The 21198-nt window shown below is 33.2% G+C and overlaps 2 protein-coding genes and 1 long non-coding RNA gene across 3 annotated transcripts; 2 read left to right on the forward strand and 1 right to left on the reverse strand.

Moving 5' to 3' along the window:
* LOC109130554 lies at positions 3999 to 5476 on the forward strand. Its single transcript, XM_019240235.1, has 2 exons — positions 3999 to 5263; positions 5395 to 5476. The coding sequence occupies exons 1-2, from the start codon at positions 4100 to 4102 to the stop codon at positions 5395 to 5397; spliced, it is 1167 nt and encodes a 388-aa protein (XP_019095780.1). The 5' UTR covers positions 3999 to 4099; the 3' UTR covers positions 5398 to 5476.
* Positions 10908 to 12397, forward strand: LOC104760288. The gene is made up of 3 exons (XM_010483194.2): positions 10908 to 11013; positions 11120 to 11859; positions 11952 to 12397. The coding sequence occupies exons 1-3, from the start codon at positions 10960 to 10962 to the stop codon at positions 12289 to 12291; spliced, it is 1134 nt and encodes a 377-aa protein (XP_010481496.1). The 5' UTR covers positions 10908 to 10959; the 3' UTR covers positions 12292 to 12397.
* Positions 15882 to 16780, reverse strand: LOC109130616. Its single transcript, XR_002036527.1, has 3 exons — positions 16745 to 16780; positions 16221 to 16601; positions 15882 to 15903 (listed from the first exon to the last, which is right to left on the reverse strand). It is a non-coding gene; the product is annotated as an uncharacterized LOC109130616 (long non-coding RNA).

The raw sequence follows: 21198 nt of genomic DNA on the forward strand, positions 1-21198 counted from the left end.
AATTAGATATCTCATCATTTCTCACACAAATTTAAATATCACATATTAAAACTAATTAAACAATTACATACTATTTTAAGGCAAAATATCACTAAAATTTACTTACAAATATACAAGTCAAAGTTATATTGATTTCTTAAAATCAATACAAATATTGATTTCTTAAAATCAATATAAGTAAAATATTTTAAAAAGGCTATAAAAACATATCAATTAATATAAAGTTAATAAAAATAAAGAAGATATAACTTATTTACAAAATCATATAAAAAAAATATTTTTTATGTTAGTATTATTACCATAATAATTTAAATAACAAGCTTTCAATAGTTATTATAACTGATTATAAAAAGAAGTATATTACCCCTGAATTATCTCCAACTCATTAAAAGAAACTTAATTCCCAATAAATATATATTTATATATATTCACAAATAAATATAAAAATGATAATAAATTAAGGGATATCATGATGTGTGATTAATATCTAAGTAAGTAAACTAATTAATCTCAACATTTAGAGTGATTATTCATTAAAAAATGGAAACATTGATAACTGCATAGGAATATACGTTCTAATTGTACATTCATCTATGTGCTATTAAATAGGAATGAGACAATAACCCTTATTATTATAGATAAACTTAATACCAAAAAAAAATCATAATATATTTAAAATAAGTGATTATTAGATTATGCAAAATTGTTATAGTTACTCGATTAACAATAAATATAAATTTGATTTTTAAAGAATTAAAGCACAGTTGTCAAAAAAACAAAAAAAAGAATTAAAGCACACAAAAATATATATTGCCATAAATTGTAACATTTTATAAATATTTTCTTTACCACGTTCACATATTTCACGGGTGAAATACTGAAATGTATTCTTGCACGAATACATTGATTTTGAAATTTCATTAATTTTTTCATATGTTCTTTTTGGTAATAATCCATCATTTATGGAAAATATTAAAAACCGACTAATTCAAAAGATTTAAATAGCCTAATCAAAAATATTAAATCAATAAACTAGATTATCTTTAGAAAATTTAGTTTAGAATCTGAGTGTTACTAACATATAATAGAATTAAATAATTTAACTACCGAGTAATTTAGTATATGTTGTTATGGTTAAATAAGAAATATGCAAAATTGTTATGATTACAAAATAAAACATAAGATATATGATTTTTTTTTTAAACCACACAAAAGACATTTTGCAATAAATAGTAATATTTTATCAATATTTTCTCTACCACAAAATCTCTTACATATTCAAAGATTTCACGGGTGAAACATATTTTTATACAAAAAAACACAGCTTCGAATAAATAAATAAAAAACTTTAGTTACATATTATGGTTGACACAAACAAATATTGGTTGTAAGATAATTATTATATTTATAATAATTTTCTTTAAATTGATCTATTTCGCACGTAGTGCGGATTGTTACCTAGTTCAACATTATTAGAGGATTCTATTGGATTTGCGTATATTCCTCGTCATGTGCGGTTGTAATTTATTTTTTTGTTTTGAATAAAGTAAGGAAGGCTATTGTCTCTCTGTCCACACCAAAAAAAAAAAAAAGGATCATTGATAATTTTGAAATGAAATTTGAAACTCTGAGGTCATTCAGTACGCAAATAACTAGATTCTCTGTTTCTTTAAAGCTATTCTTTACTTTTTTCTATCAAATAGGTAATCTAATGTTCCAACTTTCAATTCAAGTAANACGTCGTTGGCAGAGCTCTGGGGAATATACTATGGTTTGGTCTTTGCCTGGGAGAGAAGGGTTACTCGGGTGGAGTTAGAGGTGGATTCGGAGATGGTGGTGGGCTTTTTCAAGACTAGAATTAGTGCTACTCATCCCTTGACGTTCCTAGTACGTTTTTGCTATGGTTTTCTTTCGAATGACTGAATAATCCGGATATCTCATATGTATAGAGAGGCGAATCATTTAGCAGATGTTTTGGCTAACTATGCATTTGATCAACCGTTAGGATTGTATTTGTTTGAGGATTGTCCTTCTTGTGTTCATCCCCTATATATTAATAGAGAAGCACATTCTTAAAAAAAGTTGATGTGTCGATGCTAGAGAACTCTGTGCACCTTTTAGTTAAATACCCTTAAATTTTCTACTTAATTACATTAACATACCACTATATTTTCAAAACAAAAACAATTAACTGAATAACAATTAGATATCTCATCATTTCTCACACAAATTTAAATATCACATATTAAAACTAATTAAACAATTACATACTATTTTAAGGCAAAATATCACTAAAATTTACTTACAAATATACAAGTCAAAGTTATATTGATTTCTTAAAATCAATACAAATATTGATTTCTTAAAATCAATATAAGTAAAATATTTTAAAAAGGCTATAAAAACATATCAATTAATATAAAGTTAATAAAAATAAAGAAGATATAACTTATTTACAAAATCATATAAAAAAAATATTTTTTATGTTAGTATTATTACCATAATAATTTAAATAACAAGCTTTCAATAGTTATTATAACTGATTATAAAAAGAAGTATATTACCCCTGAATTATCTCCAACTCATTAAAAGAAACTTAATTCCCAATAAATATATATTTATATATATTCACAAATAAATATAAAAATGATAATAAATTAAGGGATATCATGATGTGTGATTAATATCTAAGTAAGTAAACTAATTAATCTCAACATTTAGAGTGATTATTCATTAAAAAATGGAAACATTGATAACTGCATAGGAATATACGTTCTAATTGTACATTCATCTATGTGCTATTAAATAGGAATGAGACAATAACCCTTATTATTATAGATAAACTTAATACCAAAAAAAAATCATAATATATTTAAAATAAGTGATTATTAGATTATGCAAAATTGTTATAGTTACTCGATTAACAATAAATATAAATTTGATTTTTAAAGAATTAAAGCACAGTTGTCAAAAAAACAAAAAAAAGAATTAAAGCACACAAAAATATATATTGCCATAAATTGTAACATTTTATAAATATTTTCTTTACCACGTTCACATATTTCACGGGTGAAATACTGAAATGTATTCTTGCACGAATACATTGATTTTGAAATTTCATTAATTTTTTCATATGTTCTTTTTGGTAATAATCCATCATTTATGGAAAATATTAAAAACCGACTAATTCAAAAGATTTAAATAGCCTAATCAAAAATATTAAATCAATAAACTAGATTATCTTTAGAAAATTTAGTTTAGAATCTGAGTGTTACTAACATATAATAGAATTAAATAATTTAACTACCGAGTAATTTAGTATATGTTGTTATGGTTAAATAAGAAATATGCAAAATTGTTATGATTACAAAATAAAACATAAGATATATGATTTTTTTTTTAAACCACACAAAAGACATTTTGCAATAAATAGTAATATTTTATCAATATTTTCTCTACCACAAAATCTCTTACATATTCAAAGATTTCACGGGTGAAACATATTTTTATACAAAAAAACACAGCTTCGAATAAATAAATAAAAAACTTTAGTTACATATTATGGTTGACACAAACAAATATTGGTTGTAAGATAATTATTATATTTATAATAATTTTCTTTAAATTGATCTATTTCGCACGTAGTGCGGATTGTTACCTAGTTCAACATTATTAGAGGATTCTATTGGATTTGCGTATATTCCTCGTCATGTGCGGTTGTAATTTATTTTTTTGTTTTGAATAAAGTAAGGAAGGCTATTGTCTCTCTGTCCACACCAAAAAAAAAAAAAAGGATCATTGATAATTTTGAAATGAAATTTGAAACTCTGAGGTCATTCAGTACGCAAATAACTAGATTCTCTGTTTCTTTAAAGCTATTCTTTACTTTTTTCTATCAAATAGGTAATCTAATGTTCCAACTTTCAATTCAAGTAAAATTTAACTATAAATGGAACAAATATATTTTGTATAATATAAGAAAATCTTCATTTATTGGTTTCTTAAAATACAAATATCCTCGAAAAGAAAAAGAAAAAAACAAAAAAGAGAAAAGAGAAAAGAGAAGAAAGGTCCAAATAACATCGCAACATTGGCAACCATGGCTAGATTGGTTCGAAGACTATGTCCATCTGCTAGTCATCCCGAGGCTCCTCTAAAATCAATGACAATCTCATCAAAATGTGCTGCATGTTACGAAGGTCATGAAAATAAGCAAGGCTACAAGTGTAATATCTGCGATTTGTATCTCCACGAGGAATGCATTAACACCAACATCCTTTCTCGTCATACACACCCTCTCAAGCTCAACGATATGTATTACTCAAAGACATGTTCTCTTTGCCACACCAGTCCTACTTCAATAATTTATCAATGTTCACAATGTTCTTTTTGTATTTGTATCCCTTGTGCGAGAAAACCTCTTATCATTAGCCAAAGTAAAGCCCATGACCACGAACTCCTCCAATTACCGATAGAAGTCTCCTTCACTTGTTATGCATGTGGGTTGTGTGTTACAGAATACCCGTGTATTTGTCTTCAGTGTCGTTTTATAATTCATAGAGTATGCATCTCCTTACCACGTGTTATACGCATCAATAGACACGACCATCGTATCTCTCGTGTTTCTTCTCTTGGCCCTGGGAAGTGGATTTGCGGGGTATGTTATGAGCATGTTAATGGAGAGTATGGTGCATATTCTTGCTTGGCTTGTTCTTATGTTGCTCATTCAAAATGTGCAACATCTATTTATAGTTGGGATAGGATAGAACTTGAAGGGGTACCCGAAGAAGAAGAAGAAGTAGAAGAAAGAAAACCATTTAAAGTGATAGATCACAACCATATCAAACATTTTAGCCATGAACACAATCTGAAGGCTTCATTATCATCATCAAGACTCGAGGAACCCCGAGAACATTGCTATGCATGCACCATTCCTTTGTATTCTGAATTGTGCTATAGATGCACACAATGTGATTTTATTCTTCACGATGCATGCGCAAATCTCCCTCTGAAGAAAAGACATGAGTATAGCTCGCGAAAACTTAAGTTGTATGCCAAAAGGCAGGACGCCATACAATATTTTAGTTGTGGGGCTTGTAATCGTTTTTGCACCGGTTTCTCATATATGGATGAGTACTCTCTATTTAAGATTGATGTGCGATGTGCTTTGATTTCTGGTGCAATCAAACATGAAAGTCATCCACATTTGTTAGTTATAACTCAGGACATGGTCTCTAGCCGGAGGTGTGATAGTTGTGACTCGGTATGTTGGTTTTTTCTACGTTGTAGCGATATAGATAATTGTGGTGGCTACAATTTATGCTTTAGATGTGCTACTTTACCCACATTGGTAAGACACAGATACGATGATCATCCTCTTTCCTTATGCTACAGTGAGAGAATTGTGAATGCGATACTTTGTTGCGGGATATGCGAAGAGGAATTAGATTCAAAAAGTTGGTTTTACAAATGCAATGAATGTGGCTCAACTCTTCATACTAAATGTGTATTTAATCATCTAATACACTCAAGACCTGGATGTAGTTTACAGATGGGTTACTGGGACTCATTTTATTTGCTTCCCAACCATCATCTCTCTCGGCCTATTTGCTACTTATGTAAGACTCGTTGTATGGGTGATTTTGTTCTAAACCATAAGGATGATACAAATCTATTCATATGTTGTTCTTGTAAAATTCACTAAATAATTCTGTTGATATTACGACGCTTAGTATTGAAATTAATTTATAGAATTTATAAATGCATTCTGTCATGTCTCTTGTAATAAATTTATAAAAACTAAAAACTGTATTGATTAAAGTAATACATTAATCTATCTATTTTACAATTTTTTCATTCAAGCTACAATATTATTCTCATCTTTAATACTTGGTGTGCAAGCATAAGTATATATAGAGAAGACGAGAGAATTTCCACCCTAAAAATCATCACCCCACAGGCTCTCAACATAATTTAGTGATTTCTGATGTATGTCTCAACTTTTCAGCCAACTGTTGAAGCCCTTCATCAACAAAAATTTGTTATAAATGTCATGTTAGTTGCATTTCATTGATCAATGTCTTCTATATATTAATAGAGAAGCATTATCTGGAAAAAGTTGATGTGTCGTCACGAGAGAGCTCGAAACACTATTTGTTATTGTGCTCTTAATTTTTAATAATATTTCTGTTTACATACCATTGTATTTTTTTCAAAAAAGTCAATAACACCCAAAATTGAATTCTTATATTATATTTCTAACTTAATTGTATCTCTTAATTACATTTTCATAAAATATTTAAAATAAATTTAAGAACTTTTGGTTCATATGGTGTCATATTATAAAATTGATATTATAATAATTCATATGAGTTAACTCTTAATTATTATAAAATATTTTACATATTCAAATAAAACTAAAATGTATATACCAAACAAATTTTAGATTCCAAATAATTTTTTGACTGATAAGTATAATAGATTTTGTAAATAGAAAATTTAATTTTTTTTATATATTATTTTATTTCGCACATAGTGCCAGTTGGTACCTAGTAGGCCTGCGAATTCGGATCGGGTCAGATACTTCGGGTCGGGTAATTCAGATAATCGGGTAGTTCGGAATCAGAGAAGTGTTACCGAAAATAATTGAATTAAATAACGGGTCGGGTCGGTTCGGGTATCGGGTTTTTCGGTTATTATTTTTGGTTACCGAAACTAACCGAAGTTTTTAATTTTTTGGTTAGTTTGGTTATTTAAGTTGAATAGGATCAAAAATCTTGGTTATTTTCGAGTAAATTCGGGTAATTTTGGTTATTTTCGGGTAGTTTGGGTAATTTGGTTAATTCGGGTTGGTTAATTTCGGGTAATGCGGGTAATTCGGGTAACCGATCGGTTAGAGTGAACCGAACCAACGAAACCGATAACCGACTACATTTTATAATTCCTTCCGATCGGTTTTCTTCTATTCATAAATAAATATACAAATGACAACAAATTAGGGGATATCATGATGTGTGATTATTTATATATATATCTAAGTATGTAAATTAATTAATCTTAACGTATAGTGCGATTTTTATTAAAAATAGAAATATCGATAACCGAATAGAAATATACGTTCTAATTGTACATTAATCTATGTGCTATTAAAAAAGAATGAGAAAATAACCCTTACCAGTAGAAATAATCTTAGTACCACAAAAAATCATAATATATTTAAAATGAGTGATTATTAGATTATGAAAAATTGTTATAGTTACTCAATTAACCATAAATATAAATTTGATTTTTAAAACACACAAAAATATATATTGCCATAAATTGTAACATTTTATAAATATTTTCTTTACCACGTTCACATATTTCATGGATGAAATGTATTCTTACACAAATACATTGATTTTTGGAATTTCATTAATTTTTGTATAATATTTTTTTTGGTAATAATCTGTCATTTATAGAAAATATTAACAAACTAACTAACTCAAAAGATTTAAATAGCCTAATCAAAAATTTTAAATCAATAAATTAGATTATCTTCAGAAAATTTAGTGATATCCCAAAGCAGCTTGAATTTTTCTATCCAAATCATGTAATGAGTTCGCCTTAAAATTTTCTCTCCCAAGCCCGACTATCGAGGAGCCGCTACCACCAATTTTCTCTGACACTGTTAAGCAGTCTCCTCTCTCCACAACTCCGAACCAGCCTCACTGCCGACGGAACTCAAGTCCCCGTGTCTCTTTAGCTTTTGATCCGGAATGGTCATCGCCCCTGCAGATTCCTCTTTCCCAACGTCACCCGAGCCTTGGCAGGCGGAGACGGAAACGACGATTCGTGAGGAAACCTCCAGAGAAGCGCTTTCCCTCCGCTACTGGACGTCCGTCCTGAACACATGCCATCCCCTGAGCTTGGCAGCTCTGTTTTTGCTATCACCGGAGACGCAAAGCTTACTTCAATCTCCCTGGTCAGCCGCTGTGTGTATCAATTCTCAAACCTGAACATCAAATCTGAGATCGACATGATAGCTTTACAAGAGGACTCACCCAATTTAAAAAAGCCCAGGTTCTCTCTATCCAACCCTTTGTTATCTCATCCACTTTGTCTAGACTTTTTGGCTATCCTCGGTGTTCGAAGACTGCATCAGAGATCCCAATTAGCTAGACTGTCTTGGATGTACATAGGGTGTGTTAGAACTATGGTGATTGCTCTCTGTGTGACATTGTCTGTTGGATATCAAAACTGGTTTTATCAAAGTGCCCTCAACTCCCAACAACCACCCTCCTTTATGAAGCTCAGGTCTGCTGCTTCCTTGTCTGTGTCTTACCGATCACATCCTTTGTGTTGAATTCTTGATCACCATTTCCATGGCAGAGAGGATCCACCTGGATTGTCACGGTATTACATTCTCTTTGCACCTGTTAGTAACTTCATTGGTAAGCTCTGCTGTCCACAATACTTTCAACCTCTCGCTCGAAGCTCAGGACTGTTTTCATCGGTTACGGTTAGTATCTCACCGGCTTCATACTCTGTGTGGAATCCTTGATCACCAGTTTCATGGCAGAGAGGACCCACCTGGTTTGCTCCAGCATTACATTTATTCTGTGCACCTGCTATTAGCTTCTTTGGTAAACTCTCCCGCTCCCACTGCCCTGCAATCTACCTCTCCTTTGAAACTCAGGTATGTCCTCTCTTCGCCAATGTCCTCCCGACTACAAACTTTGTGTGGAATTCTTGGTCACCATTTTCATGGCAGAGAGGATCCACCTGTTATGTTACGAGTCTGCATTTATGTTATGTGAATCCTGGATTTAGCTTCAATCTTGAAATCCATTGCTCCTAAGTTCCTGAAGATTCATGGCATACTAGACCTGAATTCAAATTGTCGAGGCTGTGGTTATGGTATTAGAAGCTTCTCTACCAACAACCACCCCTCGACAATTCTAGCGGTATACTTCAGGTACCACCTTGGTGAGCAAACTTTCACTAGCACCTCCATCCCCCCCCCCCCGAGTTTTTTACCCCTGAATCTCTACCTTGGCTTTGCGTCTGCTAGTGATCTTCACTTCAGTTAGCTCCTTGGGTATGATTCTGCTACAACGACACTGTGTCTATTGACCGTGACCTACCTGGCATTTCTCGAGATCCTCGACGATGTCCAATCCTGCAACCATGATCCCACATGCCTTCAAATGCTTCTTAGCGCTTGTGTGATAGCCCTCATGGAATCTTGCTCGATGTTTCCTTTATGTTTGTTCTTGCTTTTGGCTTTGGGGAAAGCCTCTCCTTGTAATCGTTTAAATTATGGGATTCTATATCCTTTCTTTGTTGTTTTCTATTTGAAATGAATAGAATCATCGTTTGTCCAAAAAAAAAAATCTTCAGAAAATTTAGTTTAGAATTTGATTGTTACTAACATATAATAAAATTAAATAATTAAACTACCGAGTAATCTATATTAACATTTTTGAAGTACATTTTGTGTTATGTCCTTTTAGTTTTGTTTATTTAAAAAGTTATTTACAACATTAACCCTTACAAAATTTTATAAACTAATATTACTCCAGATTTTGTTTTCTAAATAGTTTACATTTCATTCCAACTAAAAAATAACAGCAATCAATATGGAAATAAAAACTCTCATATATTTAACTACACATTTTGTTGTGTTTTGAGATGTTCTATATCTGAATCCTTCGCAAACAAAGAAAACAATAATTTGATTCCCATTTTGTTTTTCAAAACCTGTGAGCTTTGACTATTAACGTAAGAGAAACTTCGATTGACATTTATTTAAATATTATAATTAACATATATAAACTTAATAAAAAATTTAACACTTACGAATATGTAAAATTAAAAAAGTCTAAAATACTATATAATGTGGTTATATAATAGATGAGTTATAAAGAGGACATGTTGAAATTAATAAAATATTATTAAATTTGTGTTCACACAGGTTAAATCCTCATTTAATTATTTATTAACACTACTAATATTAGAATATTCGACATAAAATCAAGTTGATTTAACTAAGATTGTGTAAAATAATCAAATCATTAGGAATAATGTGACTTAATCAAAGCGTATAAATTACTGATTATGTACTTATATCCCTTATTTTTTGTTATAATAATTAAAAATCAAAATAGAATCTCAAACACTAAACAAAACAAACTAAATATAACAAACAAGTGGTCATGAAGTGTATTGCGGGTTAAAAAAATAATATAAATATTTAGCCGCACAACAACCGGAAATTTTAGTTATTCCTCTATTTACAAAACCTCCAATATTTAACAAATAGATACAACATAAAATATAGATTATAATAAAAATTATATGCCTGCAGTGTACCGCGAGTTAAAATCTAGTTTAGTATATGTTGTTATAGTTACATAACAAACATGCAAAATTGTTATGATTACAAAATAAAACATAAGATATATGAATTTGAGTTTGCCAAAAATATATATATATATATATATATATATATATATATATATATATTTGATTTTTAAACCACACAAAAGACATGTTGCTATAAATAGTAACATTTTCTCGATATTTTCTCTACCATAAAACCTCTTACATATTTAAAGATTTCATGGATGAAACATATTTTTACACCAAAAAACACATTTTTGAATAAATAAATAAATAAACTTTAGTTACATATTATGTTCGATACAAACAGATATTGGTTCTAAGATAATAATTTTATTTATAATAATTGGTTGTCACCTACTTTCTAAATGTAAAGCAACACTTCAAAGAAAGGAGAAATCAATGCTTTATATTTCATTTCCTTTTCTACCTTCAAATACGTCTAATTATTTATTTCCTAAAGAATATTATGCTCTTTTTTAATGTCAACTTGTTGTTCAAGCATAAGTCTATAGAGACGGCTGGAGAAGACCCACAAGAGAGATCACATCAACACAGTTCAAAGATTTTAGAAAAATGTCTCAACCTCTCAGCCGAATCATGAAGCCCCTTGTCTACACAAACATCTTCGTAAGCTTCTTTCTTCTCTTTTTTTTCAATTCTTTCTAAAATCATAAGGTTTTATTTTATGGTTCTACTATTTTGTCTTTCTCTTTGTATGGTTACGTTTTGGCAGAGACACAATAACATGGTTCGGTGGTGTTCCTCTGCGCCGATCTACCCGTTAATGTTAATTGACCACCTCCTTAAGGTCGGAGGTTCTTCAAATGGTAACAACTCGATATCAAGAAGGTCCGGATCAGAGGGGGAAAATGAAATCATAATCAAGAACAAGTGTCTCGCTAGAGAAGTCCGAGAGGCAATGAGTACTGGATTTAATCAAAGTGGAGTGTATATTCACATGAAGGAAAAAACACTACTCCGTGATATGGATAACGTTCGTCTAAACATCTATTACGAGCCCTCTGACCCTAAATCAAAATCTGTTACTGTTCATCTACCTCCTCTTCCAAAAGGCTCACAAATCCAAAACCTTGCCATGTCCTCTCTTCCTGACCTGGAAAATGATGATTGGGCCGTTGCTATCAAGTTATCGGTATCTCGGCTTAGGCTATATAGGCACAAGGACTTACGGTGGATCGATATTAAAACCACGCATGGGCATGAGTCTATATGCCCATACTCAAGTCTCATGTACTCTAAGAAAGATCAGAGATTCTACACTCCAAGCCCTGGGTGCAAATACTTGTGCTCATTTGGTCTCAACTTCAAAGAGAAAGATAAGCCCGAGTATGATCACATTTGCAAAAAAGATCTTCCGCAGTATATGTTGTACGAGTTGGAGCAGATGAATTCGTATACAAGGACAAATCATCTAGTGGAGTCACCTGCCGGGGAACAATTCCTCATCTCTTGGTACGTACGTACTAGATATATTTTGTTATTTTCTTTTCTAAGTATACATTACATATCTGTTTCGTTGTAATGGCTCTCTCGTATGTTTGAAGGTACTACGGGGACGGCTTTGAGTCAGACACAGTCGTGCAAAAAACAAAGAGGTTCCTGGTGTTTAAAGTGAATCAGAGATCGGATACAGGATGGAAAGATATGTATTACACCGAAGATATTGGAGATCTTTGTATTTTTCTTGGACATGGAGAAGCTTTGTGTGTTCCAGCGAGCTCGTCTCCAGGTCTTAAGCCTAACTGCATCTATTTCGTGGGACATAACTTTGGTGTTTACGATATCACCACCCAAACCTGCACTCTCTTCTACACTGAGGAAGGTCCATTAAGATCCACTGCATTTCCTTACTGGCCTCATCCATTTTCCCTCACTCCTACTTGATATGGTGTTTGGGATTTTTTATTACCGTAAGAATTTAATATTTACTTATGTTTTATTTCAACGTATGAAAAAAAAAATTTACACAAAATAATAATAAAAAAATACTATTAAGACTTTCAGTGCAAGTATACATTATTTTTTAAGAAATTATATCCAAGAAAGGAAAAAAAGAAAAGAAACAAGTTAATCAAGTTAAACTGTTTTTAAATGATTATCAAGGGGTTTTTTTCTAGTATAGATTTCGAAGCTTATAGATAGTTCTCGTAAAGCTAGCTTCTAAATTGATGTATAGTTCATTTGTATGTACTGTATATGGTCGTCATTTGTCATATATATTCACTACGAGGACAAAAGTAACAAAAAAAATATTCTGACAATCATATCCGTGAAACAATGATTCAGGGACTCAATTTCAAATGATGTATAAATTGTATTAATTAAAGTTTTGAATACCAAGTCTAACCTGGTCCAAGTGGTTGGAGTCTAACGATTTTAGATACCACCTCAAACTTGCGACCACGGTTCGAAATGCTCTTGGTACCTTACCTCTCTCTCTCTCTCTCTCTCTTTCGTGGGAAAGCTTGTTTGTTGTTGTTGTTCTCGCTACTAGAAAAATGAGGTAATCCAAATTACCTTTTTTTTGTACTTTACTTAAATTATTATTATTATTATAACATCAAATCATTTCCAGTTTCATTACCTAAAACTCTAAGATTTGAAATTTTACTCTCAGTTTCTAAGTATTCATAGGTTCGTCCATATCATCTTTCTTAATTAACAACTTTTAAAATTTATCAGTTCAATTACACTCCAATTATAATACTGATTATGCCAATTAAAATGATCCCGTTAAAAGAAAACAATTTGACCCCAAATCGAATCTGGTTCAAGTGGTTGAATTATAGTCTGAGTAAGTTTTATATGGAATCTAGAGTTCGATTTCTGTTTGGTGCCATGTCCTTCTCTCTGTCTTTCCAATCTTCGTTACCAAAGAATTTGTTCGCTTTGGTTACACACTTACACACAATATGAGGTCATAAATTACTTCTTTTTGTATATAAAAGTTCTTAGTAAATTTTATATTATGGAGATTATTTTTTTGCCGTTAATTATCATGATTTGCAGATAAAGTTTCATTAGTTACTTCACAGAATTCCCACTCCTACACTACATGTTTTAAAACGAAAAAAACTCTTAAATTAACTACATAAACTCAAGAATTTTGTATAGCTTTATGGTTACCAAATTTGAATGAAAAGAATATATATCTAACAAAATAAAATTGATCATTGCCACTACTCTCATTTGCGTTGTCTTCTTCGTTGTTAGTGTGAGTGTGACTCTTTTGACGACCATAAAGACCATAACCATGTCCTGTCTCTCGGACAAAGGCTGGCTCTAGCTCGTCTTCCTCATCTATCTATCATGCTTTGGTGATTCTTCGACAGCGGTAAACTATGGTTTTGATCAGTTAGTACAGTTAAGGTTTGGAGCTTTTTTTGCTTGTGTTTGCATAAGAAAGATAGATAATGTAAAGAAGGTGAAACACAAAAGAGACATGAGGTTGAGTAATTGAGCCATTTTTTGTATGGTTTATATTAGTGGATTAGAGATTATAAATAATAGTATGGATTTTGCCAATTCTTTGTTGGAAGTTACCAAGCATTATCTATTCGGTCGAGTTAATTGGTCAAAATTATTAGGCATACCAAACGTTTGGTAAAATAAAAAAAAATAAAAAAAAATGATGAGTTGACGAAGAAAAAAAAACTAATTAGAAGAGAAAGCAACGAAAAGAGACTAAAGACTTTCACTAGTTTGGTTGCTTGATTGACGGTAAAACAATTGGAATGATCGACCACCGGAAATATATATAATGTTGTTACATGGTTTTTAAAAAAACAAATAAATATATATGTATATATATTTTTTGACAATAAAAAAAAACTTAATGTTGCAAAAAAAAACAGATATGTTTAGTTCTGTAACAATCCATTTAATGTTGCAAAAATAGTAATATGTATATTTGATAGAGTCATTTCAAATTTCTTTGTTTTTCAATTTTATATGGTTTTCTAATGTTTGATACCTACCAATGATATCCATACAGCTGTCCTTAACACTCTTAACGTATTCAAAAAATCAAAATTGTAGCCGTTACTTTTTTTTTGATAGGGCAATTATAGCCGTTAGTGATATTGTTTCTTCTTCTTCTTCTCTTTAATTCTGAATATATAATTCACTGACCATTAAAAAAACAAAAAAATAATTGAGAAGGAGCCGAGAAAACTAAAACGCCTATTGTTCCATCTCTTCCTTCTCTCTCTCTCTCTCTCTCACGCTCTCTTCTAGTTTCATGTTTTAAGTATGGAAGCAGCAACAACAGAGGAATCAACCGTTAGTACGGGAGAGGAGAGACGGAAGACGAGGCTCGCCGAGCCAAGCCAAGCCCAGTGTGAGTTCTTCTCTCCATCTTCGGTGTTTGAATTTTTAGATTCTATGAATTGAATTCGATTTCGTTGATTTCTTAACATCAACAGTTTGATTAGGGTTTCAGTTTCGTTGATTTTGATTCTCTAATCTGATAATCCAAAATTAGGTTTTGATTTTAATTTTGTTGATTTCATAACAACTACGGTTTCAATTTCGTTGATTTTGATTCTCTGATCTCAGAATCCAAACTAGGGTTTTATTTTAAAATCTTAGGGTTTCGGAACGAATTGGTTTTTTTTTTTTTGTCATATCTCTGCTTTGGATTTTGTTTTTTTCTTTTTCTTTTTGAGAATCGAAAACTAGATCTGCCGTTCCTAAAATCTTATATATGACTTCCAAGTTCTCTTTATCGTTGATGCAGATTCGGTTCCTTAAATCAAAGCAAGGTTGAACAAAAGGGTTGGCAATTTATAAGCAAGAGATGAATATACTTTTCCCTGAACATGGGCTAATTGGAGATATCTGCTGAATCGGTGAAGAGGGTTTAACCGAAGTAACGAATGGCGCAAAAGGGGGTTTTCTCTGAGTACACCATCGTCCTATCAAGGAACTGTTGTGAAGCAGTTAAATTTTGCTACAGTATCTTGGTGGAGCTAAACACAAATGCCTCTTCTAAATCGAGGTAATCAAAATTACCTCTCTGAAAAGTCCCTGTCCCTGTCTCTGTCCATGATGGTAGAATGATAACAAATGCCTCGGGTTGGTTGAGGTAATCAAAATTACCTCTCTGAATGTCCCTGCCCCTTATGAAAAACGAGATTGTCCCCGATTCTGTAATTTCTCGGGTTCCTAGTCACCGAGCTGAAACAAATGCCTCGTGCTGCTAAGGTAATTTTAATTACCTCTCTTAAGGTCCATGTCCCTATCCCTGATGGTAGAATGATAACAAATGCCTCGGGTTGCTCGAGGTAATCAAAATTACCTCTCTGAATGTCCCATCTTAAAGTCCCTGTCCCTGGCCATGATGGTAGAGTGATAACAAATGCCTCGGGTTGGTCGAGGTAATCAAAATTACCTCTCTAAATGTCCCATCTTAAAGTCCCTGTCCTTGTCTGTCCCTGTCCCTGTCCCTGTCCCTGTCCCTGTCCCTGTCCATGATGGTAGAATGATAACAAATGCCTCGGATTGCTCGAGGTAATTTTAATTACCTCTCTGAATGTCCCTGTCCCTATCAATGTCCCTGATGGTAGTATGAAAACAAATGCCTCGTGTTGGTTGAGGTAATTTTAATTACCTCTCTGAATGTCCCTGTCCCTATCAATGTCCCTGATGGTAGTATGAAAACAAATGCCTCGTGTTGGTTGAGGTAATTTTAATTACCTCTCTGAAATGTCCCTGATGGTAGGCTCTGCAGTCCCATCTTTAAGTCCCTGTCCCTGTCCATGATGGTAGAAGAAGAACAAATGCCTCGGGTTGGTCTAGGTAATCAAAATTACCTCTCTGAATGTCCCATCTTAAAGTCCCTGTCCCTGGCCATGATGGTAGAGTGATAACAAATGCCTCGGGTTGGTCGAGGTAATCAAAATTACCTCTCTGAATGTCCCATCTTAATGTCCCTGTCCTTGTCTGTCCCTGTCCCTGTCCATGATGGTAGAATGATAACAAATGCCTCGTATTGGTTGAGGTAATTTTAATTACCTCTCTGAATGTCCCTGATGGTAGGCTCTGCAGTCCCATCTTTAAGTCCCTGTCCCTGTCCATGATGGTAGAATAAGAACCAATGCCTTGGGTTGGTCTAGGTAATCAAAATAACCTCTCTGAATGTCCCATCTTAAAGTCCCTGTCCCTGTCCATGATGGTAGAATGATAACAAATGCCTCGTGTCCATGAGGTAATTTTAATTACCTCTCTGAATGTCCCTGATGGTAGGCTCTGCAGTCCCATCTTTATGTCCCTGTCCCTGTCCATGATGGTAGAATAAGAACCAATGCCTCGGGTTGGTCTAGGTAATCAAAATTACCTCTCTGAATGTCCCATCTTAAAGTCCCTGTCCCTGTCCCTGTCCCTGTCCCTGTCCATGATGGTAGAATGATAACAAATGCCTCGGATTGCTCGAGGTAATCAAAATTACCTCTCTGAATGTCCGTGTCCCTATCCATGTCCCTGATGGTAGTATGAAAACAAATGCCTCGTGTTGGTTGAGGTAATCAAAATTACCTCTCTGAATGTCCCTGTCCCTGATGGTAAAATGAAAACAAATGCCTCGTGTTGGTTGAGGTAATTTTCTGAATGTCCCTGTCCTTGTCCCTGTCCCAGATGGTAGAATGAAAACAAATGCCTCGTGTTGGTTGAGGTAATTTAAATTACCTCTCTGAATGTACCTGATGGTAGGCTCTGCAGTCCCAACTTCTTAAATACTCGGGTTCCGAGTCACCCAATGTAAAAACAAATGCCTCGTCTATGAAATAGCTTGAGATCCTAGTCACTCAAGCCAAAAGAAATGTCCCTATGGTAAAACGCAAGTGAGGGTTCCTAGTCACCAGAGCGGAATGAACAAATGCCTCGACTCAGTATGAGATCCTTGTTGCTCATGCAACTGGGATTTTCATTAGTGTGGGGGTTTAGTCATCTAACCCAAAAACAAATGCCTCGGCGCAGTATGAGATTGAGGGTTCCTAGTCACCTGAGTGAAAAGCACAAATGCCTCGTCTATGAAATAGCTTGGGATCCTAGTCACTCAAGCCAAAAGAAATGTCCCTATGGTAAAACGCAAGTGAGGGTTCCTAGTCACCAGAGCGGAATGAACAAATGCCTCGACTCAGTATGAGATCCTTGTTGCTCATGCAACTGGGATTTCCATTAGTGTGGGGGGGTTTAGTCATCTAACCCAAAAACAAATGCCTCGGCGCGGTATGAGATTGAGGGTTCCTAGTCACCTGAGTGAAAAGAACAAATGCCTCGACTCGGTATGAGATCCTAGTTGCTCATGCAATTGGGATTTTGCATTAGTTTGGGGGGTTTAGTCATCTAACCCAAAAACAAATGCCTCCACGCGGTATGAGAATGAGATATCTCGTTAGAAGTACTTATGCCTCAAGTGAACTCCGAAATGACGCAAATCAGTTAGTTCCTTACCCTTACTTACCTCTTGACTTGCTTAAAACAGCTCTGCAAAATCAATATACTGTATGTGAATTCAGGTATGTAAATTTCTGTTTATTCTATATCTGATGTCTTATTATATTCAGTTTCGTTATAATATTGTTTCTAAACTGCATCCTCTTCTTTTTTTCTGGCGTCTAAAACATTCATGGTTTTGCAGACACTTACATAGATCTTCTAACATCACATTTTTTTTGTGGGCAGGCTGTTGTTCCTCGGTTTCCAAAGATCATCATCAGGTTATTTTCATGTAGACTCTTCGGTTTATATTCTTCCTCATATTTCCATTTTAAGAATTGGAATCAGTCTGTTAGAATTATGCATATTGCCTTTGCTTAAGTTTGTCTCTATTTCAAAAAGAAAGTAGATCATTCTATAAGTTGTTACTGTTTCTGTAAAAAGATAGTAAATCACTTGATAATTATAGCTCCGTTTCTAATTATTGTGCTCACATAATTATAGAGCAGATTGTTAAGTTTTAACACTTTTTTAACTTGCTAACGGATAGTTTTGTTTGTCAAAATTGTATCAAGGATTGAGTTTGTTGAGTGTCTTTAGGAGTTTAGGTGACTAGAGCTAATTAAAATTGTTCATCTCATGTTTACACAGGTGATTCTCTGTTGAAATTTTATTCCTGTAAATTGTCAATTTTAATATATTGTAGAATCTTGATATCTTTATACAAATTAGAAAGCTGCATTTTTTCTATTGTTTGTGACATTCAAGTTCGTCTAGAAAACCATTCAATTACTTGTAGTATGAGTGATACAATGTTTTCCTGTGCTTTCATTTAAGTGTAGCCGTGTAGATAAATATGTTGAACAGCTGAATGTTGTTCTGGAAGATCGTATAGTTGTGTCTGCTTACTATATCTTGTGTTATCTGGTGTTCACAATATTGATTGAGCAGTATCTTCTCTGACTTGTACAGAATGATTGATACAATTGAGTTTTTTCTGTGATGGTTGTTCATATTTGATTCTTAGAGAACCTCATGTCTGAGATCTGTCGGGTTTGTCGTAATGCAACCCATTTGCATTATGAGAACAGAGGAAGTTTTGTGTAGCAATAGAATTTTATGGATATTTTGTTAGGTGCATTGTTCTCATTTGTGATTTCTTATTCCAGTTACGCATTCGGCTTACCCTTTGTATCATCTTGTTGTTAGTTACTTGCTCATTTGGTCATTGTTCTGGAAGATCGTATAGTTGTGTCTGCTTACTATATCTTGTGTTATCTGGTGTTCACAATATTGATTGAGCAGTATCTTCTCTGACTTGTACAGAATGATTGATACAATTGAGTTTTTTCTGTGATGGTTGTTCATATTTGATTCTTAGAGAACCTCATGTCTGAGATCTGTCGGGTTTGTCGTAATGCAACCCATTTGCATTATGAGAACAGAGGAAGTTTTGTGTAGCAATAGAATTTTATGGATATTTTGTTAGGTGCATTGTTCTCATTTGTGATTTCTTATTCCAGTTACGCATTCGGCTTACCCTTTGTATCATCTTGTTGTTAGTTACTTGCTCATTTGGTCATTGTTCTGGAAGATCGTATAGTTGTGTCTGCTTACTATATCTTGTGTTATCTGGTGTTCACAATATTGATTGAGCAGTATCTTCTCTGACTTGTACAGAATGATTGATACAATTGAGTTTTTTCTGTGATGGTTGTTCATATTTGATTCTTAGAGAACCTCATGTCTGAGATCTGTCGGGTTTGTCGTAATGCAACCCATTTGCATTATGAGAACAGAGGAAGTTTTGTGTAGCAATAGAATTTTATGGATATTTTGTTAGGTGCATTGTTCTCATTTGTGATTTCTTATTCCAGTTACGCATTCGGCTTACCCTTTGTATCATCTTGTTGTTAGTTACTTGCTCATTTGGTCATTGTTCTGGAAGATCGTATAGTTGTGTCTGCTTACTATATCTTGTGTTATCTGGTGTTCACAATATTGATTGAGCAGTATCTTCTCTGACTTGTACAGAATGATTGATACAATTGAGTTTTTTCTGTGATGGTTGTTCATATTTGATTCTTAGAGAACCTCATGTCTGAGATCTGTCGGGTTTGTCGTAATGCAACCCATTTGCATTATGAGAACAGAGGAAGTTTTGTGTAGCAATAGAATTTTATGGATATTTTGTTAGGTGCATTGTTCTCATTTGTGATTTCTTATTCCAGTTACGCATTCGGCTTACCCTTTGTATCATCTTGTTGTTAGTTACTTGCTCATTTGGTCATTGTTCTGGAAGATCGTATAGTTGTGTCTGCTTACTATATCTTGTGTTATCTGGTGTTCACAATATTGATTGAGCAGTATCTTCTCTGACTTGTACAGAATGATTGATACAATTGAGTTTTTTCTGTGATGGTTGTTCATATTTGATTCTTAGAGAACCTCATGTCTGAGATCTGTCGGGTTTGTCGTAATGCAACCCATTTGCATTATGAGAACAGAGGAAGTTTTGTGTAGCAATAGAATTTTATGGATATTTTGTTAGGTGCATTGTTCTCATTTGTGATTTCTTATTCCAGTTACGCATTCGGCTTACCCTTTGTATCATCTTGTTGTTAGTTACTTGCTCATTTGGTCATTGTTCTGGAAGATCGTATAGTTGTGTCTGCTTACTATATCTTGTGTTATCTGGTGTTCACAATATTGATTGAGCAGTATCTTCTCTGACTTGTACAGAATGATTGATACAATTGAGTTTTTTCTGTGATGGTTGTTCATATTTGATTCTTAGAGAACCTCATGTCTGAGATCTGTCGGGTTTGTCGTAATGCAACCCATTTGCATTATGAGAACAGAGGAAGTTTTGTGTAGCAATAGAATTTTATGGATATTTTGTTAGGTGCATTGTTCTCATTTGTGATTTCTTATTCCAGTTACGCATTCGGCTTACCCTTTGTATCATCTTGTTGTTAGTTACTTGCTCATTTGGTCATTGTTCTGGAAGATCGTATAGTTGTGTCTGCTTACTATATCTTGTGTTATCTGGTGTTCACAATATTGATTGAGCAGTATCTTCTCTGACTTGTACAGAATGATTGATACAATTGAGTTTTTTCTGTGATGGTTGTTCATATTTGATTCTTAGAGAACCTCATGTCTGAGATCTGTCGGGTTTGTCGTAATGCAACCCATTTGCATTATGAGAACAGAGGAAGTTTTGTGTAGCAATAGAATTTTATGGATATTTTGTTAGGTGCATTGTTCTCATTTGTCATTTCTTATTCCAGTTACGCATTCGGCTTACCCTTTGTATCATCTTGTTGTTAGTTACTTGCTCATTTGGTCATT

This window comes from Camelina sativa, chromosome 18, assembly GCF_000633955.1.
Source record: "Camelina sativa cultivar DH55 chromosome 18, Cs, whole genome shotgun sequence".
Taxonomy (NCBI): domain Eukaryota; kingdom Viridiplantae; phylum Streptophyta; class Magnoliopsida; order Brassicales; family Brassicaceae; genus Camelina; species Camelina sativa.